The sequence below is a fragment of the Maylandia zebra genome, linkage group LG22, assembly GCF_041146795.1.
Source record: "Maylandia zebra isolate NMK-2024a linkage group LG22, Mzebra_GT3a, whole genome shotgun sequence".
Classification (NCBI taxonomy): domain Eukaryota; kingdom Metazoa; phylum Chordata; class Actinopteri; order Cichliformes; family Cichlidae; genus Maylandia; species Maylandia zebra.
The window spans coordinates 1,402,967-1,429,157 of NC_135187.1; the positions used below are offsets into that span (position 1 = coordinate 1,402,967).

Below are 26,191 nucleotides of genomic sequence, written 5' to 3' on the forward strand. Positions count from 1 at the left end.
ACTGGACTGATGCTGCATTCAGGGCCTCTGTGTTTGTGAAACTGCTGTTAGTATGTTAGTTAGGATCTGATCGTCTTTGTTAGCTTGTTGGTGTTTGTTAGCCTTCATTGATGGTCTTGTTAATTTAGCCAGAAACCTTGAGTGCCCATTCTATTTTGGTTTTCACCGTTTTCTCCTGTTTTTCCAGCCAGTTTGATGTTACTGTCCTCACTCGTAGACCAACTTGGGGATGCAACAACAGCAACATTTACTTTTAAGCAGGTGTGTTTGTTATTTTTATTCAGAGTTTTACATGGTATAATTTGGTGTTATTGCCATGACAACAGAGCCAACAGCGCACTGAAGCTAAACAGCAAAATAAAATCTGTAAGAAAAAAAAAACAAAAAACAATTTTTTTCCAAATGATTTAAAATTGTGGACACAAAGGTACATACTGAATCTGCAAGGCACTTATACCAAACTGGAGCCCAGCAGCAGTAGCTTGCTATTGTGCCACACTGTCTTTAGTCTCCATGAGCAGCTACGATGCATATAGTTAACACAGGTGTCCTGCTTCTGTGTGATGGAGCATCAGAGATCAGAATCTGCTGCTGTGTCTCGCTTCTGTATCTGTCGAGCTGCAAAACACACAAAATAAACATGGATATGATGGATGGTTATAAATCATACAACTGCTTAAAGTCTGTTTCACTCTATAATTTACAAACTGAACATCATGTTGAAACTCTTAAGACTAAAAGGATCATTTTCTCAGAGACTTTTATGCAGTTGGACTTCTATTTGTAAACCTGCAAATGTGCAGCTGCACAAACATCTGCACTAAAGCTGAATCATGTTAAACTTCAATGAGTCTGAAAACAGTGATGATGAGAGCACAGAGGCTCTTTGAGCTCATCCACCTTTCCTCCGGGTAACAGCAGTGATGCTGATCATGATGATTAAGTAGAGCAGTCCAATCAGTGTGCGGACAGTCATGTGCCACAGGTGATCAGCAGCTGGAGGACAAAGAAACATCTGGAATCAGAGCCTCATCCACCACCAGCTACAGTCACTGATCACTCAGTTATTCAGCTGTATGGGAACACAACTGAACACTTGATTATTCTGGTACGTTTGTCCTGAAACAAACACACTGGGTAACACTCAGAAATTTATATTTTGTCTAAATACTGGTCACAATAATGCAAAAGTCGTTCTTTGAATAACTGCTTTCATACCTAAGATTTCCTCAGGTGCTGCTGCCGCTGTTGCTGCAGTTCTTGTTGTCAGTGAAGTGGTCGTTGTTTTTGGTGGTGGTGTTCGCGTTGTTTTCCTGTCTGTGTTTAACATTTGAAAGATATAAAAGACAGAAAATGTACTTTAGAATAGTAACTTTACATAAAAAAGATTTTTTAAAAACATAACAGAACCCCATGAGTGTTGGTAATCAGCCCAGGACTCTTCGTTTCCAACTAATATTGGTCAGTTTTTGCTGGCCTCTGCAATTCGTCCTCTCAACCCACTGGCTCCAAAACCTTTCCCAGTATCCGCTCACGTTCGCCAACAAAGCATTGTCAGTAAATATATAGATCTAGCACAGCTCATTCTTCCACCACTCAACCAGCCCACTCCACCCATCATGCGCAGTCCGGCCCCATCTCAGGCAAAACAGCTCACTCCACTCGAGTTTTCTTTTGCATTTTCACTATACAGAGACATCTTCTGCACTACTTTCCCTTCCCAAAGACAAGTTCTCGATACCTACTTGACCATAATACTCGATCTCGTCCTACACTTCAGCAGCACCAGCTTTTACTAGTACCACATCCAGTTCACTTCTCAAGCAGCTGCTTGCCTACAACAGTTTGATCAGGACACATTCTGGGGCAGGAACTCTACTGTCGCTGTCCGATCTTCACTCTCCTGCAAGATATGCAGTGCTCCGTCACATCCTGCTTCCGTTTGTAGCATTCCAGCCCAAAGCAACTGACAGCCCATAAGCCACACATCCACTCTTACCTGCTTGGGTCCAGCCTCTAAACCAGAAATTTCCAAACCCACAGCATCCATTCCTAGCATGCCTTTGCCACAAGGTACAGACTGAAAGGGCGACCCATCGTGAACCTAGGAGGCCGCACCATTTGCAATAATTCCAACTCCAGAAACTGATTCCAGTTGCCTCATGTCTTAGTGCTGCTATCTCCACTCCTGCTCTTTTTGCGGCAGCGGCCATTCCTGCCCAGCATGCCCCCACAACCCCCCCAAACAATGACCAGTTTTATCTGTTTTGACACCTATACATATTCGCGCTTTAAAAGAAGCCTTAAAAAAAAAATCACCCTTACCCAGACTTGGTGAACTTTTTAGTAAAATGTTTTTAAGGTTTCCACCCAGGGATTGTTACCCAGCCATCAGGTCTCTTGTACCTGTAAAAACCTCCAGTCAGCTCTCGAAGACCCAGACGCCATTGAAAGCCTGCTCGCCAAAGAAGTTAGGAGGGTTTAATGAGTGGACCCTTTCCTAAACTGCCTGTTCCCCTTTTTCGCATCGCTACCAGAAAATATTCAGGCAGAAAGCGCATCATCATCATAAATGTATCTGCACCTCATGGGAGTCATGTTTTTAAATTAGAGATGTCATTCCCTGGAAACACCTGGAGAAACACAGCTGACACAAATGAACCTGACGCCACCAGGGAAGCGAAACTGAACACATTGAACATGGAAACAAGACTTTCAAAATAAAACAGGAAAACATAGAGAGACGTAGACATGACAACCACACTTGACATTACAACAATGGTTTGTATCATATCTATCTAATAGACTCCAGTTTGTTCATGTAAATGGAGAGTCCTCTACACACACTGAGGTTAATTATGGAGTTCCACAGGGTTCAGTGCTAGGATCAATTCTGTTTACATTATACATGCTTCCCTTAGGCAGCATCATTAGAAGACATAGCATACATTTACACTGCTATGCAGATGACACCCAGTTCTATCTGTCCATGAAGCCAGATAACACACACCAATGAGTTAAACTGCAGGAATGTCTTAAAGACATAAAGACCTGGATGGCCGCTAACTTTCTGCTTCTTAATTCAGATCAAACTGAGGTTATTGTACTCGTCCCTGAAAATCTTAGAAATATGGTTGTGAAATGCACTACACACACACACACACACACACACACACACACACACACACACACACACTTCTTTATAGCGAGATGCCACGTTTATTTCTAGTTTTTGTTTGGTGTGACAGTCCAGTCTCAGCTCTTCCCAGCCTCCTTCCCGCTCCTCTCCCGTCTCACAAAAAAAGGGAAGAAACCGTCATCAGACCAAAAACCACCAGCTGTGTTCTCACCTGCCTCTCCAGCACCGCCCCGTTGAGCTCACTGCACCACTCCTCCCCTGCAGCTGAGCCAGGGACATACACCCCCACCGCCCGACTGAGGCCAGGGAGCCGTCTGGCCGAACCTACTTTCGTGGACAGGATGCGATAGCTGCCGTCTTCTCCACCTGTGGACGCACCTGCCTGCCCCCAAGTGGTGCCCCAGATACTGTAGCTGTGGTTGGAGAAGGGTGTTTTTTCCTTGGATTGGCAGACAAGGGAATCTGCCAGTAACCCTTGGTTAAATCCAGTGTCGTGAAAAAACGGGCTGTGCCCAACCGGTCCAGGAGCTCGTCGACCCGGGGCATGGGATAAGCATCAAAGCATGACCCTTCATTCACCTTGCGATAGTCAACACAGAACCGTATAGACCCATCCTTCTTCACCACAAGAACTATGGGGCTACAGCAGGCGCTGTGCGACTCTTCTATCACTCCCATTTTCAGCATTTCAGCCAATTCCCTCTGAACAATTTGCCGGTTATGCTCAGGAAGCCTGTAGGGCTGTGAACGCACCGTCACGCCAGGCTGTGTTTCAAAATGATGCTCAATGAGAGACCTTCGGCCGGGCAGGGGGGAGAACACGTCTGCAAAATGCTGCTGTAAGGCGTCAACATCCGCTCTCTGGGCCTGTGTGAGATGGTCATCACAAGGGAGGGAGGCGGGGATGATAGAATTTGGCCCCTCCGGCCCCAACTCCTCTCTCTCCTTAACCAGGCTTACCAGAGAAGCGTTTTCAGGCTCTCTTCACGCTTTAAGGAGATTGAGGTGATAAATCTGCGGCGCTCTTCCCCTGTCTGACCTCATAGTCAATGTCCCCAATTCGCCGTGTGACCACAAAGTGTCCTTGCCACTTTGCAAGCAACTTTGAGCTGGAAGAAGGGAGTAATACAAGCACTGTCTCCTGGTGAAAACTGCCTGAGTCTAGCCCCTCTGTCATACAGGCGTTGCTGACGCTGCTGAGCCTGGAGCAAATTCTCCCGTGACAACCTCCCCAAAGTGTGGCGTTTCGCTCTCAGGTCCAGCACGTACTGAATCTCATTCTTGGCGAGGCCCGGACCGTCCTCTAGCTTTCTTTAATCAGGTCGAGCACCCCACGCGGCTTCCTGCCGAACAGCAGTTCAAAGGGAGAAAATCCCGTGGAGGCCTGGGGCACCTCCAGCACTGCAAATAACAGAGGGTCTAGCCAGCGATCCCAATTCCGTTCATCCTCGTTAATGAACTTACGAATCATGGACTTTAAAGTCTTGTTCAACCGCTACACCAGCCCGTCCATATGAGGGTGGTGGACGCTGGTTTATCAGCGTTAACCTGTTTACTCTTTAAAAATCATTTCTGATTTAAAAAAAACCCTCAAACATCAGTGTGTTAATAAATGCTGCGTTTGCATTTTATATAAAATAATAACTGTAATGTTCTTCATGTGTAAACCTCACATGCTGCAGTAACCTGTGAGCAGCTACATAAAAGTCTTATCTCTGCTCTCTGTAAACTCAAACCACACTGAAGCATTTCAGTGTGGGTTATTGTGCAGTGATCGCCGGTATTACCAACGTGGTTATCAAGTGTCTCTGTGTGCTGTAACAAGAGAGCAGCAACACAATGTGTGGTGTAAATGTGGATGTGGGGATTGTTGCTGTTGTCGGCGCTTTAGTTTTGATTCTACTGGAACGTGATCAGGAGTCGGACCACGTTGGACGGTTAATGTGGTCTTTCACAGAAAATGGAACAATTATGCAGCCTAGTGTGATTCAGTCAGACAGTATTAAACCACAAACACTGTAAATATTACAAGAACAAATGCCAACAGTAGTGCTGCAAACAAGGCAACAGAGGCGTCCATGAATCTGCTTTTCCAGCCACAGAGCTTTATCAAGAAGCTGGAGCTTATCTCAGATTGTTTAACCTGACCTCTGACTTTCTGCTTCTTAATTCAGATCAAACTGAGGTTATTGTACTTGGCCCTGAAAAGCTTAGAAATATGGTATCTAATCAGATTCTTACTCTGGATGGCATTACCTTGGCCTCCAGTAACGCTGTGAGGAACCTTGGAGTCATGTTTGACCAGGACATGTCCTTCAACGCACATATTAAACAAATATGTAAGACTGCTTTCTTCCATTTGTGCAACATCTCTAAAGTTAGAAATATCCTGTCTCAGAGTGACGCTGAAAAACTAGTTCATGCATTTATTACTTCCAGGCTGGACGACTGTAATTCATTATTATCAGGAAGTCCTAAAAACTCCCTGAAAAGCCTTCAGCTAATCCAAAATGCTGCAGCAAGAGTCCTGACAGGGACTAGAAAGAGAGCAGATTTCTCCTGTTTTGGCTTCCTGTTAAATCCAGAATTCAAAATCCTGCTCCTCACACACAAGGTCTTAAATAATCAGGCCCCATCGTATCTTAATGACCTTGTAGCACCATATCACCCTATTAGAGCACTTCGCTCTCGCTCTGCAGGCCTACTTGTTGTTCCTAGAGTATTTAAAAGTAGAATGGGAGGCAGAGCCTTCAGTTTTCAGGCCCCTCTTCTGTGGAACCAGCTTCCAGTTTGGATTCAGGAGACAGACACTATCTCTACTTTCAAGATTAGGCTTCAAACTTTCCTTTTTGCTAAAGCATATAGTTAGGGCTGGACCAGGTGACCCTGAATCCTCCCTTAGTTATGCTGCAATAGACGTAGGCTGCCGGGGGATTCCCATGATGCATTGAGTTTTTCCTTTCCAGTCACCTTTCTCACTCACTATGTGTTAACAGACCTCTCTGCATTGAATCATATCTGTTATTAATCTCTGTCTCTCTTCCACAGCATGTCTTTATCCTGTCTTCCTTCTCTCACCCCAACCAATCACAGCAGATGGCCCCGCCCCTCCCTGAGCCTGGTTCTGCCGGAGGTTTCTTCCTGTTAAAAGAGCAGGGGTGATGTGGTGCATAGAAGGGGTCCTGGTGATAATACGGGCAGCAGAGTTCTGGATACGTTGAAGCTCATGGATAGATTTTTGACTAAGACCAAAAGAAGAGAGCTGCAGTAATCGATCCAGACTGTGAACAAGAGTGTCAGCGGCATGTGGGGTCACTGTTTGATCAGACTTCACAAACAGGAAAAGACTCATGAACACCTGGACATTGATTAAACATAAACTAGAATAATACTCGACTTAACCATAACCAAATAATAACACCACAACTTTGTGTTAATTGAATCTAACATTAGAAAATACAAAATACTCAAAACGCTGGTTTACGTGAACAGTCGAACTCGGTTTGTTCTGTGTCCAGTCCTCATTGGGGTCTCTGCTGACTGGCTTACTGTACAGATGTGAGGTGATTCAGTCTCAACATGTAACTCTACACGACTTACAAATCTACCTTTGTAACAGCGCTTTCTAAAGTGCATCACGTCATGAAGAGGACAGTTATTCACATCCTCTCTGGGACATGTCAACAGAAAACGATTCTAATATTACGTGTGGGTTTAAGATTCAAAAACAGAAAAAGGGAAGTGAAAGTTTGACGTTACCTGGCGGGATCACCCTCAGCTCTGCGGCCGTTTCGTTATTGCACAGGTATGTTCCAGAGTCTGAGACAGCAGCTCCACGAATGTGCAGTGACTTATCCACGAATGCATGGTAATGTTCTCCTGGATCATCGTGTCTCATTACACCGTCATTAAAAACTGTAAGTATGATAACTTTCCTCCCTTCTGTCTCTCTGCTCCAGGTCACGTTGCCCTGAGGGCGAGGACAGGGCAGAGTGATGGGCTGCTGCTCCTCAGCTTCTCTATAGATTAAATCTGTGAAACATAATCTATGAAAATATCTAACAATACCAAATTATCTGTTTACACATGAAAGGTGGAGTGTTAGAAGCCTGTACCTGCAGAGACATCAGAGCCCAGAATAAAAGCACAAAGACAGCAAATGTTCACCCACATCCTGATGCACTGAAATAACTGCAACAGCTGACCCAGGCTTCTGTTTCTGCTGAGAACAGGAACTGTGTGGTTTACAGGAACTGTGTGGTTTACACGCACATCTTCTGCACATCTCAGAGTCTTTTTATAGGAAATGAATATTAATGTTTCCTGTTAATATTTCCTCAGGATTTGTTGTTGACTACCGACAACAACAAAACTGTGTCTGTACTGGAAAGTGAAAATTACTTTTCTGTGAACAAACACACTACGCCACAGCTACAGTGGGGCAAAAAAGCATTTAGTCAGCCACCAATTGTGCAAGTTCTCCCACTTCAAAAGATGAGAGAGTTCTTCCATCACAGGTATGCGTCAACTATGAGACAAAATGAGGACAAAGATCACATCGTCTCATTTTTAAAGAACTGATTTGTAAATCGTGGTGGAAAATAAGTATTTGGTGAGTAACAAAAGTTGATCTCAGTACTTTGTTATATACCCTTTGTTGGCAATGACAGAGGTCAAATGTTTCCTGTAAGTCTTAGCGAGGTTTTCACACATTGTTGCAGAGGTGTGGACTCGAGTCACATGACTTGGACTCGAGTCATTAATTTTATGACTTTAGACTTGACTTGAAAAAATGTTCTAAGACTTGTGACTTGACTTGGACTTTTACACCAATGACCTGGGACTTGAACCGGTTTACTTGAAAAGACTTGATATTTCACCCCAAATCTAAAATTTAACACACACATTATATAGAAAGTGTGCATCATTAATTCAATTCATTCATTCGTTTATTCCAACCACACTCCGTACGTATGTGTGTGTGAGCTGTAGCACAGCCAATCAAATTAACCAGATTTCTTTTTTAAGAAGAAAAAAAACGCTCAAAAATGTTATTTTTTCCAGGTACATAAACTATGAAGTAGTCAACAAAAAACCGAAACGCAATATGCAAAACATGCAAGAAGAGAATCACAGACAGAGATGGAGCAACTTCCAGCAGTTGGAGTTGCATAAAGAACGGTAGGCGGTGCTTCATGACTTCATCTAACTGGCAAATGTTGTCCAGGCTCCGTTGGTGATACAGTTTTTTTTAATGTGTATGATATTTTTGTCATTTTAAAGCCGGTCCTACAAGCACAGCATCCAAGAATAACATGCAGCTTATCTCAGAACTGTCGGTGAAAACTATTCTTGGAGCTAGGTTTAATTGAGCTGCATTTTAAAGAGGTGCAATTTCACAATTTGTGTATATTTTCTAAGTTCACTATTTTGTCATGTGTTGAGAAAAACAGATTTAAAAATCACACGGTCTAATATTTACATTTAGCATAACTGCAACATGCTTTTCTTTTTTTTTTTTTAAGACTTGAAATTCAAAGTTTCAGACTTGTGACTTTACTCGGACTTTTACAGTGACTTGAGACTCGACTCTGACTTGAGGATAAAGACTTGAGACTTACATGAGACTTGCAAAACAATGACTTGGTCCCACCTCTGCACTGTTGCCCCACAGCCTGATGTTCCCACCATGCTTCACAGCAGGTATGCTGTTCTTTGGATGCAACTCAGCATTCTTTCTCCTCCAAACACAACAATTAGACTTTTTAGCAAAAAGATCTATTTTGGCTTCATCTGAACATATGACATTCTCTCAGTCCTCTTCTGGATCCAAATGCTTTCTAGCAAACTTCAGACGGGCCTGGGCGTGCACCAGCTTAATCAGAGCGACACGTCTGGCACTGCAGGATTTGAGTCCCTGGCGGCTTCGTTAGCCTTTGTTACTTTGGTCCCAGCTCTCTGCAGGTCATTCGCTCGTGCCCCCCGTGTGGTTCTGGGATCTTTGCTCACCGTTCATGTGATCGACCCCACGGGGTGAGAGCTTCCATGGAGCCCCAGGTCGACGGAGATTATCACTGGTCTTGCTCCCACAGTTGATTTCTTCACACCAAGCTGCTTGCCTATTGCAGATTCAGTCTTCCCAGCCCGCTGCAGGTCTACAATTTTGTTTCTGGTGTCCTTTGACAGCTCTTTGGTCTTGGACATAGTGGAGTTTGGAGTGTGACTGTTTGAGGTTGTGGACATGTGTCTTTTATCCTGATAACGAGCAAAAACAGGTGCTATTAATACAGGTAACAAGAGGAGGACAGAGGAGCCTCTTACAGAAGAAGTTACAGGTCTGTGAGAGCCAGAAATCTTGCTTGTTTGTAGGCGACCAAATACTTATTTTCCACCATAATTTGCAAATAAATTCTTTAAAAATGAAAATTTTTTACTCATTTTGTCTCTCATATCCTGGAACACCACCAAGTCATTGGTTCAGGTATGTGGATGACACCTGGGTGACAATCAAATCTCAGGACGTTCCACATTTCACGGATCACATTAACTCAGTGGACCGACACATCAGATTCACCAGGGAGGATATGAACAGGGGCAGGTTAGCCTTCTTAGACTGTGAGATTTCCATCAGTAATGGGGGACATCTAAAAGCTGACGTGTACCGTAAACCTACACATACTGATCAGTATCTAAGGTTTGACTCTCATCATCCACTGGAGCTCAAACTGGGCGTCATCAGGACGCTACAACACAGAGCGAACACCATCCCTACTGACACAGCAGCCAGGGAGGCAGAAGAACATCAGGAAGGCCCTGAGTAAATGTGGTTATCCCAGCCGGACTTTTGTCAAAGCTGGGAAGGCTCCTAAAGAAAGCTCCAGCTGATCCAGGAGAGAAGGACAACCACATGTTAATGATCCAGGCACTGACATCTTGCTTGGAGAATCGAGGAGAGCATCCGGCAGGCTCTACGGGATGATAATAATAATGCATTGGATTTATATAGCGCTTTTCAAGGCACCCAAAGCGCTTTACAATGCCACTATTCATTCACACACACATTCACACACTGGTGGAGGCAGCTACAGTTGTAGCCACAGCTGCCCTGGGGCAGACTGACAGAAGCCAGGCTGCCATATCGCACCATCGGCCCCTCTGGCCAACACCAGTAGGCGGTAGGTAAAGTGTCTTGCCCAAGGACACAACGACCAGGACAGAGAGCCCGGGGATCGAACCGGCGACCTTCCGGTTACAGATGCGCTCCCCTAACCCTGACCTCCTCCAACCTCCAGATCGCCGTTTTGTTCCCACGTTCGGACTCACATATCTAAATTCTCCTGTCACCACAGAGCAGGTTGAACCATCGCCTTACCGAAGCGCCACTTCTGGTGGGAAACGTGCGCGGGAGTACGTCTCCGCCTGCGAGACCTGCACCAGGAGCAAAACCAGACTACTGCAGCCATTAGCCATACCTTCCTGCACTTGGTCACACATTTGTCTGGACTTCATCACCAGTTTGCTCATCTCGGCAGGTAAATCCGTAATTCTCTCTGTAATTGATAGATTCTCCAAAGCCACTGACTTTATAGCCTTGGACAAACTCCCCACAGCTACTGAAACCGCTAAACTTTTGGTCGCTTCATCTTCAAGCGCCACAAGAGCTCAATCCGAGATCACCTCCAGCAGAGGACCCCAGTTCATATCACAGGGTTGGAAGTCATTTTGCTCTTTAGGGGACCAGGTCAGCCTCAGACCAACGGAAAGACTTCTTAGGTTCTTAGCTTTTGTGTTCTCATGTTTATCGCAGGTTTAGTTCAGTGTGTAGTCTGTCTCTCTGTGTCGTGTCTGCGTCTTTGTTTAGTGGTTTCCTGTTTTATTGTGAAAGTCTGTCTTATGTTAGTGTGTGCAGCTTTGCTCCCCCTGTCTCGTTAGTCCAACCCCTCCCAGCTGTGTCTCCCTCCTGTGTCGCGTCGTACCATCAGATTATGCCTGTGACAGTATTCAGTGTTCACTTCATGTTTTGTTTCCGTGCCAGCAATAAAGCTGAGGTTTGGAGTTGTATTCAGGGTCCTCCTCTCCCTCCGCCTGCACACAGAGCCCTGACAGATCAGATGCTCTCCTGAGAGAAACTGGGAGACGAGCGGGGATAAATCATGAACTCAAAAGCTATATAATAATTCAAAAACACAAAACACTGGGTCACCGACCCAGGACCGTGACACGTTCCTTCATACTTGACCCTCCTCTCATTTCAGATTTTTTCAGGTCACATCGCAGGTTGGAGGCTGCTCCTGCTGCATGGCTGCTGCATGGCTGCTGCATGGCTGCTGCATGGCTGCCAGCTTGGCCATCTGGCCAAGCAGAGTTGCACTTTTTAAATGTCTTTTATTTTCCAGCTGCCCTCCTTCTGTGTCACACACAGGTATCTCAGGTCCCAGCAACATAATTGGATAATTAGGTCACGTGTGTGAGTAAACCTCCCCTGACACCACACCCTGAATCCATTGCTCCACCCCTCCCAGGCAGCTGAGCCACAAACCACACCCCGCCCCAAGGTCACTACCATGAGATATTTTATATTCACTGTCTTATTCTCACCGCTGTCAGATTTCTCCTCTTTGATCACTTTTAGATAAGCAGCTGGTTTTCCATCACAGTGGTACAGTCCGGAGTCAGCAAGCTGAACATCTGGAATAATCAACATCTGGCCCACAGTGGAAGCATGAGGGCAGACTATCTGTTGTTTTCCAGCAAAACTTCTGCTCCACGATGGACTTCCTGATCTTCGACCAGCATGAGGGCATCTCAGGGTGACGTTCCTCCCCCCCACAACAGCGAGTCTCATTGTTCCTGTGCACAGTAAACATGAACATTACGGGGTCAGCACCTGTCTAAGGTTCACACACATGCATTCGGTCTGTCTTCTGACTGAGAAAATATCCACATCATGTTGGGAAAAACCCAACTGAAGACTGAAAAATCGAATAAGTTTGCTGTCACCTGACGGGATCACTGTGAGCGCCACAGCAGCTTTATCGTCACAGAAGTAGATTCCCGAGTGCGAGACAGCAGCTCTGTAAATGTAGAGCGACAGGTCGTCGTATGCAGTGTACTGCTTGGTGATGTCATCGTGTCTTATTAAACGTCCGCCATCGGCTGTCAGGATCTCCTCTCTGCTGTCATTTCTCTCTCTGCTCCACGTCACTCTGCGCTCCTCGGAGAGAGGACACCTCAGAACAACGGAGCGCTCTTCTTCAGCCACTTCATGCATCAAACCTGCAAAACACAATATCATAAAAATACAAGTGAACATTTGGCTGCAGCTGGATTAAGATTAAATCTTTACTGAGGTTTTTTAAATTAAATCAGCTGCACCGCACACCACTGACACAGGCTTCAATATGCAAACTTATCATTAAGGTGTAAAGAACAAGTTTAAACATTTAGGTCAACATGTTCAGAATGAATGTAAACGGTTCTTACCTGCAGTGACTTTACAGCTCAGGAAAAAGGCAAAAAGACAGCAGCAGATGTTTGCTGCCATCCTGATACAGACAGAAAAGATTTAAACTCTGACTTCATCTTTTCTTCATGAGAAGATTATCAGGAGTTATTTAGGAACGGCCTTAACACCTCTCACTGTCTTTTAATAGTGTTTCCTGTTTTGTGCGCATGAACGTGTGCAAATACAGTGTTGGTGCTAAAGGCGTTCGGGGAAGTGTGACTTCTGAAACACAAAGAGGATTTAAAGAAACCTGCATCAGAAACTGGCTGATGGCAGCAGAGACCCAGGAGCAGAGTGGGACAGGGCGCTGATGACCGGTCGGGCGGAGACGCAAATGGACCAGACGGTGTGGAAACCTCTGGTGAGACAGAGCTAGCTGCAGCTGTGCAGGACACGCAGCGTGCTCAGGACGCTTCTCAAGCTCAGGGAGCGACGTGGAGTTTGTGGCCGGCTGGATACGCTCGCTCGAGCTCCCAGCTGATGCAGGAGGCTGAGACAGCTCGCAGCCTCCCCCATGTTACATAGTTAATGTTGGATTGCAGTCGGCACAGTCAGAGGACATATCTTACACATCGTGTTTAGACATTAAACTAAACATTACCCTCTGAACAATGTCCTGCTTCTCCTCAGTTACTTCATAGATTAAATCTTACAAACACATTTAAACACAAAAGACAAAATGCAGTGAGCCCAGTGAGTGTCTGGTAGTAGGAACTCAAGCGCAGAGCCGTAGGCGTCTCCAAAAAACAGTTTATTCACAGCACCAGTGCACGATATATACAGTGGAGGGGAAGCTCTCTCACACTCGCTCACGTCTTCTTGCCCAAACTCACACACGTTCACACGACTGGGGGGTCACAGGTACGGAAAGTCTGTCGCAGAAGAGAGGGAAGTCACACACGAATCACAGGTTCACCAGCGCTGGGAGAAACACTAACGTCTGTAGTACAACCACCCAGCGACGAGAGGATCTGTGTTCCAGCCTCAAATAGTGCTCCAGGTGATGACCGCTGATTGTTGACAGGTGTGTGGGCCAAGGGCGGAGCCCACAGTGAGCTCCGCCCAGGCAGAGAGAGAGAGAACCAAACACCACATGTAGCCCTGTGGGGCCGGCCGGGCGCGGAGACCATGACAGTGAGAGCCTATAACAACACAGCAGGAGATGTTCACTGACACCATCGTTCTGTACTCAGATTAGCATCTGAGCTAATACTTCGGGCTGAGAGCAGGAACTCTGTGGTTATGTGTGGGTTTGCCCACACGTAACCACAGACAAAGAGGTGCTTTATATACAAGGTCAAAAAAACTGTACTGAGTCCATCCACAACTCAGCTAAACTAAAGTTCGTGGATGGTTTTGTTTCTTATGTAATATCTCAAAGAGCAGCTCTGCTAACTCAAACTGACTCATGTGTTATTTTTACTTCAAGCTGAAAACAGGAACTGTGCGGTCGTGTTTGCAGGTCCTCAGCACACCACAGTGTCTTTTTAGACGCATACAGAAGATGTGTGAACTGCCATCAGACACATGCAGTGTGACGTTTCCTCCGTCTAGTCTGCGCAAGTAAAGAATACAACAGAATTCAAATGTCTGCAACAGCAGAAGACGAAGAGAGGACTCCTCAGCTGTGTGGCACATCGATCATGCAGGTGCACTGAAACCTGCTCCTCACATACAAGATATTGAATATTCAGGCCCATCTTATCTTAATGACCTTGTAGTACCATATCAGCACTTTGCTCTCAAAACATATAGCTGTAGGCTGCTGGGAGATTCCCATGATGCACTGGGAGTTTATTGTTCAGTCACTATGTATTTATAGTTATTTTTAATCTGTGGCAGTCTTCACAGCGTGTCTTTGTCCTGTCTTCCTCCTCTCGGCCCCAGATGGTTTCTCTGTATTAGTGTAGTCTTTATCTTACCATACAGAGCATGCTGAGGTGCCTGCTCTTGTGATTTGTTGCTACAATGAAATTGAATAGAATTTGTCTAACAGCAGGAAAGCAGCACAGCATGGCTGTGAAAGCAGGGTTACGTCTATGAGACAGCACCGTAATATTTTGCCACTAAAATCAATAATTATTGTAACAAATAATTGGAATCAAATATTGATGAAAATAATTGTGATAATTAATTTGGTCATAGTGATGAAGTCCAAATTACAAGGCTGCCGGTCCAGACGGTGTAGCTGAATGTGAAAAGGAAGCACGGCATCATCAACACCTGTCTGAGTCACACATGCCCACTCAGTCCTCGTGGAAGAAGTGTTGAAAAGGTGGAGCTGAAAAGCTGAGAGAGGAAAGCATGAAGAGAAACTAAAAATAGATGCAGCTGCTGCATCGTGAACATTAGTACCACCAACAACTAACCAACCAGCCTCAGGGTGCTGGACTTGGGGTGAAACCCTCCATGCATGGTCAAGAGCTTCCTGGACTTGATGTCAGTGGCTTCTATCTCCTTCTTTGGGCATCTTATTATCCCAGCAGGGTACCTGATCACATCAGGGCAGGTGTTGATGGCCCGGGTCTTGTTCTTATCGTTCAGCTGACTCCTCAGGACTTGCCTGACCCTCTGCAGGTACTTGGTGGTTGCGGTTTTTCTAGCGACCTTTCCATGACTCCCACAAGACTTTTTTGAGCATGTTGTAAGCTTTGTGCTTCTTTGGAGATCCCAAAGATAATTACTGGTGGATTTGGATCAATCTTGGTTTTAAGAATATTAGACAGACAGGTGAAAATGTCACACCAAAAACCCTGAAGTGCATTTCCATAATGTGTCATACGTTTTTCACAGAGGGGGGAGCAGTCTGGGTACATTTTGTGAAGTCTTTCCCTTGAGTAATGTAACCTGTGTACAATGTTATACTGAATTAGGCAGTGACGGGAATTAATAAAAAGCCAAAACTCTTCCGATAGGGAAATCCCAAATTCCTTTTGGATGAATGAGTTGAAGGTGCACTCATCTCCTGTAGTGCGTCATAGAATAATGAGATTCTCTGTTCGGACCCCGGCTATCACTAAGGCTTCTATCCAAGGTGTCGGACGACGTGTGCAGATATTATTCCGTAGTTGAAGATATCTTAAAAGATGGCTGCGCTGTAGTCCAAATCTATCTATTAACTGTTGAAATGACATGAAGGCATCGTTTGAATACAAGCCTTTTAATTTACGAATTCCCAGTTCCTGCCACACGTTGAAAGCTCCGTCTGCACATGATGGAAGGAAAGAGTGGTTAGCTGTAACATACTCATCGATAGTGGTGGTATGGATCTCTGGTTATAGTTATAGTGTGCACTTGTCAAGGGAGTAGAAGTAATATTCCACCAACACAGTAAGGAAGGCAGTCCTGCAGACCGTGGGGGAGTAACGCTGTATCATCAAGTAAGAGGGAACTTATTCTTAAATTTGATGCCCAGTAATAATGCAGGCAGTGCAAGTCCTCCAAGGCCTTTACAAAGATGTTCTTTCTTTATTCTATGCGTTTTCCAGTTCCATATAAACGACATAATAATGGCATCCAACTTTTTGAAGAAAGATTTGGGCAAAAAAATCGGGATATTTCGGACCAAGTACAGATATTGCGGGAGAAAGACCTTACTGAGTTCACTCTTCCTACAAATGAGATAGGGAGCGTCCTCCAAAACTGGATGTTGTTTTTTAGCTTCTCCAGTAGAGGGAGACAGTTTTCTTTCACTAGTGAACTACATTTTCTTGTTATTGAGATGCCCAGATATGTAATTTTTTCACAAGTTATTTTAAATGGTAGAGATGTAAGCCACTCACTACTTTCAGATTTGATGGGCAATACTTCACTTTTCCCCCAGTTGGTCCTGTAACCGGCGAAGGGGCCAAATCTTGTCCCAATTGAAATTTCTCTAAGACAGCAAAGAGATAGGGCCACTCCACATGATCAAATGCCTTTTCAGCATCTAAGCTGAGTATAAGTAGATCCTGTTGCACCTTAGAGGAGTAAATTATATTAAATAGACGCCTTAGATTATTAAGGGAACTCCTATCTGCTATAAAGCCTGTTTGATCTGAATGTACCAGTTTATCTATCACCATACTGAGTCTACTCGCTAGTGTTGTAGCCAGGACTTTATGATCCAAATTTAATAAAGAGATAGGTTTGTATGATCCCACTTCCTCCAAGACTTTACCTTTTTTGGGGAGTACAGTAATAACTGCTTCATTCAATGTTGGTGGTAAGGTGCCCACATTGTATGCATGGTTGTACAGTTTAAACAGATATGGAGCAAGTTTGATCTTAAACTGTTTGTAAACCCATCTGGGTCTGGACTCTTACCATTTTTAATACACCGATAGATTTAGTAATTTCTTTTGTTGTAATCTCGGCATGTAATCTTTATGTAATCATGTAATCTTTAGTTGTAATGCCGAGATTTTTGTTTTTAATTCATGTCCTCATTTGCATACCATAGGTCAGAGCGGACACTGTGTGCTGTTGTGACGGCCTGTGGGCTGTAGCCTCGTTTTCTTATTGTTTCTGTGGCTGCTGTGGTCAATACAAATATGAAAGCATTAATTTATTTGATTATTGAATTTGTTTGTCTAGTTTCGTGCCCCCTGTCAGCAGAATGAACTTAAAAAGTAAAGTAAGTTGACTCAAACAACATCTACACAAATAACTCAAATCAAAAATGGACTCACTCTATTTGCAAAACAGTGAATGCAACACATGTAAAATTAACTGAGCTTCTAACATGTTTTTAACGCCTGTTGACTAAATGCAGCACAGCTCCAGAAACAGCAAAGACAAAGAAATGAGACGTGACGGGACAGGAACTGTTGAGCTGCAGGACGTTGAGAGGGCAGAGCAGCAAATACTTTACATGTAGGTCTGGATCACATGCTGAAGAATCTGTCATCCCTCTGATGTTCAGACTGGCTGTTTGCTGTGTGACTGGATGACGATGAACTGATCCCAGTTCAGTCTGTACGGCTCTTGTTTCTGTGTGATGGAGGATCACAGGCCGCTTTCTGCTCCTCTGTCTCTCCTCTGTTTCTCTACCCGTCGAGCTGCAAGAGACAGAAATGAATATAAGATGTTGGATGATCACAAAGCAGAAAACCCTCAAACATCTGCACTAAAGCTGAGTCATGTTAAACCTCAGTGAGTCTGAAAACAGTGATGATGAGAGCACAGAGGCTCTTTGAGCTCGTCCACCTTTCCTCCAGGTAACAGCAGTGATGCTGCTCATGATGATTAAGTAGAGCAGTCCAATCAGTGTGCGGACAGTCATGTGACACAGGTGATCAGCAGCTGGAAGACAAAGAAACATCTGGAATCAGAGCCTCATCCACCACACCAGGACTTGTCTGCTGGAGCTGTCAGTGGTTTAATTCTTGTCATACCTGCGTTTTCCTCTGCTGGTGGTGGCAGTTCTGTTGTTGTTACCATTGTTACCACTGTTGCTGTCCATTCAGTTGGTAAGAGTGGTGGAGCTGGAGGTGGAGGTGGTGGAGATGGACGTGGTGGAGGAGGGGCTGGTGGGGGTGGGGGCGGTTGGGGTGGTGGAGGTGCCTTTTTCCTTCTAGCTCCACAGTTTGTCAGGAGGCAGAAACAGCAGTTTGAGGTATCAAAGTGTTTTTGAATGGCCGTGGAACCAGGAGATAACAGCAGTCACAACATGAATTGTGTGATGTGCAACAAAAACATCTGGTATCACAACTGAATAGTAAAGTACACCCTCCCCCACTCGCCCCCAGCCATTCTTTGCACGTGTTCGTTTCTTTGTTTCCACGTCCTGTTTTATTTCGCTCGCTGCGCTTCTCTGCCACCTTGTGTATTTCCCTTTTTTGCCTCATGCTGAAGGATGTCTTATTTCCTAAAATGAATGAGGAGGAGCTACATCCAAGGATACATAGGTCTATCCTGTCAGAGATAAAGGAGGCATAACGCACAGCTGGAATATACAAACCACAACAAGGACTCTTTCCCCCTTCTCATTTTATAATTACACGTCCTCATTAAAAGAGCTTGATGTTACCTGATGGGATCACGGTCAGCTGTCCCCGAGTCTGAGACGGCAGCTCTCTGAATGTACAGGGACCCGCCTTCCAGCACTCTCTCTGCTCCACGTCACTTTGCCCCTTACAGAGCGACGGCAGCTCAGAATGACCTGCTGATTCTCCTGAACGGCTTCATGGATGAAACCTGCAAACACAGAATTCGTAACAAGACTCTGATCATTTACCTGCCCGATGCAGCGAGAGGACATAGAGTCCGCCAGTACAAACCAAGAGCTCACAGTTTAACACAGACCGTCATGAAAACAGTGAAACAAGGAGCAGATTAAACTGTTTGGTTTCAGTAAATGTGCAAAGTTCTTACCTTTAGTGACATTAGAGCCAAGAATGAAGACAAAAAGACTGCAGATGATGTTCACCTTCCTGTCAGGATGGACATTATGATTCACCAAAGGCCGACAACAGGAACTCTGTGGTCACGTATGTAGGTCTCTGGTGTGAGCTCTTTTTATACATAGCATCTAAACCACAAGAAAACACAGTGTGCAGTGTTGGTGTGACACTAAAGGTGGACACACGTATGTACGATTGTTTCTGTTGGTGTCACAGATCTCGGGGTTGGACACTGTCCTGATTCTTTGACTGAGTCTGGTTTTCCAGCAATTAACTGAAGAAACGCAAAGATTTCTACTCAACAAAGTGAAACAGAAAACCAAGTCACGTGACTCTGCATCCAGGTGCTTATTATGAATCATAACCTTACCAACTTTAATCTCAGTGATCAACAGGACATACTCGTATAAGCTGCATGTGTAGAATCATTTTAGTCCAAGTAGAGTTTTGAAACCTTGTTCCACTATGGAAGCATCTACCACCATGTTTTCAGACTCTTAAATTTAGGATTCTTTGATTATAATAATAGTTACATCGTTTCTGCTGCACCAGATTTCATTCATCAACAAAATTACAGTGATGTGACTGTCAGTCATTTGCACGTTTAAAGGTTTCAATAGTCAGAGCTGTGAAATAGAGCGTACACGTTCATTTGCTCTCAGAAAACCACATGAGCTCACTCACCACAGACCTTCAGTGCACAGCACAGGTTAGACCGCTGGGTTAGTTTAGTGCGACAACAAAACCAGGTGCATGTGTTTGGTCTGTGCTGTCACACTGACCTTGGTCCTGTGAAAGTCTCTGTGTTTTAGTCCCATTTTCACCTTGAAACAGTCCCTTACAGGAAAATCCAGGAACAGAAAAACATGTTTTTGAAATTCCTGTTTGTCTGCAGCAGATCACAGCACACCTGTGATCACCTGACATGTCTGCTCACACACCATTTTATTTTACAGCTGGAAACTTTTATTTATTTTTATTAACGCTCCGAGTGCGTCACTAGGAGGCGCTGTGCTCCACCTTCCACATAAAAGCCACAGCAGTACACCGGAAAGCAGCTGCAGCTCTCCGAGTTCCTCATTAAAACTTCCCCCTGCAGCGCGCAGCACCTGCGCCATCCTCAGGTGTGCTCCCAGTGATTAATAAAAACAAAACCCTCGTGAGGGGCTGCAAGCTGCCGCTTTCGCTTTGTCCCCACTCACGCTGCACTGTTATGTAACGACTCCCACGCTTCATCCCCAAAACTAAAAATGAGAGCCCCATGCCAGCCCCGCTAGCATCGTTTACTACCACGCGGATTGTTTTGTTTATGTGTGCACACCGGCTTCTTCTTAAATTCGTCCACAAACTGGACATAACGCAGAAATCATATCTCTCTGCCTGGATCCACGTGAGTTCACCAAAACTGTTTTTCTACTTCTAACCCGTGATTGGCTCCCCTTGCCTGTCAAACCCTGACATTCCTAGCGTTCACTGGCTTGCTACACATGTCAATCAAAATACGACCATTTGATTGGACCGAATCACCTTTAAAGCCCTTCCTCACTTGTTCTTCTCAACGATAGGCTCCCTGGCAACCCAATAGTAGTCTCTGAATTCTCCTATTGGCCCAATATTTAGTCAATCACACATCCCTGTGCTGTGATTGGCTTCTCTAGCAGACGTGGGCGGTAGCTCTGCCCAAAAGAAGCGTTTCCTTGTGCTGTCATATGCGACGTAAAAGGCAAGGACCTACAGTTCAAGAGGATACAGAAAGTTGACATAAATAAGGGAATTTAGAGCAAATATATATTTGATTAGTTTGAATTATAAATGATATCTTTACATCACACCGCCCAGCTATCTTGATGCGGACGCTGGAGGCGGTAATCTGTCTGTTTGTTTAGCTAGCTGCTATCGAGCCTCCTGCTCTTCAAACACACCGCCTGCGGGGCGATGGGTACGGATCTGTTGTCGGACTTGGACAGCCGCTTCTTCGCGGATAACCTGCTGACGAGCGAAGACTGGGGTGAGGCAGCATTTTGAAGCATTAAGGGTGAGACTGAAGCATTCAGAGGAGGCTGACGTGATAGCGGGGGTGTGGATGCATCGAGAAGGCGAGGCGACGCAAACGGGGTCGTCGGAGCGTCTTCGGCGCTTATTGTTCTCACCGTGACATCTGTGTTCACGACAGAACTGGTCAAATATATTCGTATATGATGATTTTTGGGTTGTGTTAGAGCGCACGCGACTGCAGGGCTGTCCTGTGCACGCACTTCCTCCTTCAGCCTGCTCGCCCGGACGCGCCGGTGTGTTCAACACGTTGGCTGGAAACGTGAGCTGCTTTAATTTAACCGCACACGTCGCCCTCTGCGTGTTGTTCCCCCATTTCCGCTAAAAACCCGCATTAAACCGCGTACTGTTGACATGTTTCAGGGCAAAGCTCGAGCCGCGGTCAGGGGGAGGAAGAGGGCTGTCACGACTGTCGTGATCAGCGCACGCTGTTATCGCGATATCTGCTGGAAACTGGTTAAAAAACCTCATCAGCCTTCTCTTATCTCCAGCTTCACAATAACCCCGAGAAAGGTGGTGTAGGCAGGTGGATGCAGGTGGAGGGTGTGCTGTTCCCTTTGTTAGAATAACATGTCATGGATAACCAGTCAGATAGAACAGCCGTGCTGTAGATGTAGCTCTCTCTGTTATGTTAACATTTTTAAATAAAAAAACACGTTTCCAGGATTTACCTGCCTGTTAAACAGTGAAGTAGGTTTACAACCCGTTTTATTGTAGCTGTTAGACCAAAGAACTTATAGCGCCCTGCCGCTGCGGTAAATACAGTTTCATCTAATCTCACCTGAGATTAGATGAAACTTTAATGATCCCCCTGAGAGAAGTGGGTCAGAGCAGCAGCAGGAAGAGTGAATACACCTGAGAACAAGAGACGCTTATAAAGGACAATAACATGTAAAACACAGCTATTTCTGACCAAAGTGCATGCATGCTGTATGTATGCACACAGCAGCACAGGAGGCGGAGTCATCACATATAAACTTCTGTGTGTAAAAAGTTTAGGTTTTTTATTTTGTTGGTAAGAGAAACTCTGCTATTATTATCCACAGATCAGTGTGTATTTATCAGCTTCTAGAAAATAAAATGGTATCAGCCAGAGGTGGGACCAAGTCATTGTTTTGCAAGTCTCAAGTAAGTCTCAAGTCTTTATCCTCAAGTCTCAAGTCAAGTCTCAAGTAATGTCAGGCAAGTCAGAGTCGAGTCTCAAGTCACTGGTGTAAAAGTCCGAGTCAAGTCACAAGTCTTAAACTTTGAATTTCAAGTCCTTTCGAGTCTTTAAAAAAAAAAAAAAACGAAAAAATAATGATGCAGTTATGCTAAATGTAAATATTAGACCATGTAATTTTAAATCTGTGTTTTTCTCAACACATGACAAAATAGTGAACTTAGAAAATATACACAAATTGTGAAATTGCACCTCTTTAAAATGCAGCTCAATTAAACTTAGCTCCAAGAATAATTTTCACCGACAGTTCTGAGATAAGCTGCATGTTATTCTTGGATGCGGTTGTAGGACCAGCTTTAAAATCGCATGACAAAAATATCATACACATTAAAAAAAAACTGCATCACCAACGTAGCCTGGACAACATTTGCTAGTTAGATGAAGTCAGCTATCTCATCTTAGCATATTTATATGCATATTTATAATTACACGGTTCTTGGAGTGAGTGCATACACTCATGAAGTTTAGTAACTTCCGGTCACTGCAACAAGCCCAGGTACAGTTTACCGACGGATGGGTGCAGGACCTTGAAATGCACCGTGTAGAACGAAAGACCATCGTACGTATCATAAGTTTACCAGTCTCACAAATCGTCGTCATAAATACACATTCCTTAACCGTTTATTAATAGGACCTTTGAGCTCAACGGTAATTAATTAGTAGTGGAAATAATTTCTGGTAGCATCACAGAAATGTAGCAGTGACAACAATATTGTATGCTGTAATCGTACTGGGCAATTAGTGATACAAAAAACCTGTTTTATCCTGTGAATAAAAGTATATGTTTTTGTCAATGTACCATAATAACAGAAGCGAAACGCAATATTGTGTCAGGACAATTCACTATTTATGCACAATAAATAAAGGAGCATAGCGCGACAATTTCTGTTCAGCGCCAGACTTGCTTGTAACCTATATCACCAATTATGTTAAGAAAAATGACGCATTAACTACAACAGCAGACTGACCTTTGTGTAAATGCTTGGAGCAGACTAACCTGTGAGCTGGAGTGTTCTGGGACGTTATATTTGGTCTTTGAATGGCTGCAATCCAGTCGCATCTTTGTTACTTCGGAAACATGGCTCGAACAATTTCTCTTCAACGACGTAATCCGATAACAACCGATCTCTTTACCCGTCGGCTTCCCGTGGCTGTCATGTGACCGGCTATTGCAGTTAATAATACAACAGCTTCTTGACATTTTTGTGTTTCTTTTTATCGCTGTGTAACTGATTTTAATTGAAAGCCTGCGTGCGCTAGTACCGCTTGCCACGAGTTCCCAGAATCCTTTGCGGTTCTACCCGTGAATGACGTCACATTTTCAATCTCTATATAATATGCATGTTAAATTTTATATTTGGGGTAAAATATCAAGTCTTTTCAAGTAAACCGGTTCAAGTCCAATTCAAGTCCCAAGTCATTGGTGTAAAAGTCCAAGTCAAGTCACAAGTCTTAGAACATTTTTTCAAGTCAAGTCTAAAGTCATAAAATTAATGACTCGAGTCTGACTCGAGTCCAAGTCATGTGACTCGAGTCCACACCTCTGGTATCAGCATCTATAAACATGACAAAACAGTAAGAGGAGACATGAGAAACACCATTCAGCCCTGCTGTGTGTTAATGGTGCATAGTTTGTCCACAAGGGGGCACTCTGCAGCTTCCTCGTTGATAACAGCTATCGGGACATTTAATCTTTCTTAATCACAAAAATATCCTGTATTAGTCAGTAAATCATTTTAAAATCTGTGATCGTAGCGTCTCTGAGCTCGAGTTCTGGGATACTCGAATACTTTACGCCGTCTCCGGCTGAGCTGATGGACTCATTTCTAGTCCTGTCCATCTGCTCACACTTCAGCTCCGCCTCCCAACTCCAAACCATCACAGCAGGTCTCACCTCCATCTTTAAACCTGCTGCTGTCCTTCTGTCACAAATCCTGTGCAGAGATCTGGAGGATTCATAAAAAGTAAAGGTCACATGCAGATTTTTTGAGTGCTGCTCTGACAGCATGTGGCTTCAAACTCCAGAGGTGTGAGGAAAGCATGACGGGAGAAGCAGAGTTGACACCATCGCGGTGTGTGCGTGGTTGAAGCTGGTTTTGTTTTCTCTCATGTATGTGGACTCGTGTCTCCTGCAGATGCCTGCCTGTTCCAGTGTGAGAGCATGGAGGAGGGCGAGGACGGGGACTTCGGCCGAGGCTTGAAATACGACGCATCGGTACGTTCGACACACAAAGCTCACGCTCTGCTTTCTGTGCACGCCTCACATTGAACCCGACACCCTGCGACCAGCACTTTCACACGGTGATGAAATCCAGTGTGTAGCTCTGCTGCTACACTTACAGCTAATCCTAGATCATCAGCACCGTCAGATGATGTAAAACCAAAGTGTTCAGCCGCAACATTAAAACCACCTGCCTGATACTGAGCAGTGAAGACGGCTGTGAGCCTGCAGGGCTGTGTGGGCTCTGCCTCTGGGACCTGGCCTGCTGTGACTCGCTGGGCACATTTGCGTAGCCTCACAGAGCTGTGAGCTCATTATTTGACTGTCTGATATTTATGAAAATGACGACGCTGAGCCCAGCGATCGCTGCCTGATTGGGTCTTTCGAGTCGCTGCACTGCTTCCCTGATTCGTCACTCCACTATCACATGACCCACAAACACATCCTGGATAGCAGGAGATCAACATGTACAAGAATAAACGGACAAATAATTTCTGAAGTAGGGATCATTTGAGTTTTAACAGATAAATTGATTTTGCTCAACTACAGCAGCTTTGCATGAGTGATGGTTTAAAATAAGCCTTCTTATACTTCCACTGGACCTCACTGCAGCTGCTCAGTTCATAATCTGTCTGAAATGAACAGTTTGAGTTTGCCCCACAAACAGGTTTGAAGAGCAGGGGCGTGGTTTCTGTGGCCGAGACCTCCATATAAGGAATATTTCCCCTTTGTGGCTTCAGCTGCATCAAGAGTGGGAAACAGCTGAGACTTCTAGACATGTTTAATATCTACATCAGCCATCGTAGCTGCACAGTCAGGAAGACAAAGAAAAGCAGAAGAAGCTTTTTTTAGCACCAGAATCTTTGTTTGCTTTGTTTGTTTGTTTGTTTGTTTTTTAAATAGAAAAACAAAACTTTCAAAGTAAAAGTTTGTTTTTCTGGATTTTGGTTCTTCAGATTAAAAGTCTCTGAAACAGACTGACACATGACTGTTTTGGTTAGCAAGCTGCTGTGAATGCAGTGTTTGCTAGTTTAGCTGTGAGCTTAAAGTGCTGCAGATGGTGATTAATAATTGTTATGACTTTAACGATCAGCGGTGACGTGGCGTGTGTTGCGGAGCTGCTTCCTGGTTGAAGCTGCAGGTTCAGGAGGATGTTTCCTGGTGTTTTGTTATCTGTGATCTGCAGGACGTGACCGACAAGTTTACTGAATTGCAAACAGTTTCTGCAAACGTCCCACCTTAAAATAACGATGGAAATATTTGGCGTGCTGCTTTGGCCCTCAATGAGGAGAAATGTTTGCTTCATGTTTATCACCTGCTTCCTGTGACCTTTGACCTGAATTGAGTTTCCACATCACAGCTCCTGATGCTTCATGCTTCAGCAGATTTACGTCCTCACAGAAACTCAAGTTTTTGTCTGAGTTGTTGTAGCTGCAGATCACAGCTCCGCCCACTTTGCTGCTTTGGTGACAGCGGTGTGATAATGAGACACACACACACTCTCGTTTTGGTATCTTAGTGAGGACATCTAATTGACATAGGCGTTCCCTATCTGCTAACCGTTAACTATGAATGCCTAACCCAACTGTGACCCTGACACTAACCCCACACTTTAAGTCTCAAACATGCAAACTCGTGAAGACGGGCACGTTTGGGCTGTTGGTCCCCA

At 44.6% G+C, this 26,191-nt stretch overlaps 2 protein-coding genes and 1 long non-coding RNA gene across 6 annotated transcripts in view; 1 reads left to right on the plus strand and 2 right to left on the minus strand.

Annotated features, from left to right (window-relative positions):
• Positions 1–18,163, minus strand: LOC101487933 (uncharacterized). 3 transcript variants are annotated; one of them, XM_004574829.4, is made up of 9 exons: positions 18,020–18,163; positions 17,774–17,927; positions 17,497–17,683; positions 12,623–13,786; positions 12,140–12,415; positions 11,738–11,989; positions 1,219–1,317; positions 901–996; positions 1–618 (listed from the first exon to the last, which is right to left on the minus strand). In XM_004574829.4, exons 4-9 carry the CDS (start codon positions 12,681–12,683, stop codon positions 572–574), a joined length of 831 nt encoding a protein of 276 aa, XP_004574886.1. In that variant the 5' UTR covers positions 12,684–13,786; positions 17,497–17,683; positions 17,774–17,927; positions 18,020–18,163; the 3' UTR covers positions 1–571. The 3 variants fall into 3 exon arrangements, with proteins under 3 accessions (XP_004574886.1, XP_076734985.1, XP_076734984.1); XM_076878870.1 differs by having other exon boundaries at positions 12,623–17,683; positions 17,832–17,927; XM_076878869.1 differs by having other exon boundaries at positions 12,623–17,683.
• LOC101487752 (uncharacterized) overlaps positions 18,158–26,191 on the minus strand; it is a 19,095-nt gene continuing 11,061 nt past the window's right edge. The window contains exons 3-5 of the long non-coding RNA XR_003021943.2: positions 18,999–19,155; positions 18,655–18,821; positions 18,158–18,202 (exon numbers count right to left, since the gene is read on the minus strand). This is a non-coding gene — a long non-coding RNA (uncharacterized LOC101487752). The remainder of the gene's footprint in view (positions 18,203–18,654; positions 18,822–18,998; positions 19,156–26,191) is intronic.
• Positions 20,699–26,191, plus strand: part of atf6b (activating transcription factor 6 beta) — a 13,997-nt gene continuing 8,504 nt past the window's right edge. For both annotated transcript variants that reach the window (XM_076878868.1, XM_024798309.2), the window contains exons 1-2: positions 20,699–21,035; positions 24,437–24,516. In XM_076878868.1, coding sequence (XP_076734983.1) covers positions 20,963–21,035; positions 24,437–24,516 — 153 coding nt within the window. In that variant the 5' untranslated portion in view covers positions 20,699–20,962. The remainder of the gene's footprint in view (positions 21,036–24,436; positions 24,517–26,191) is intronic.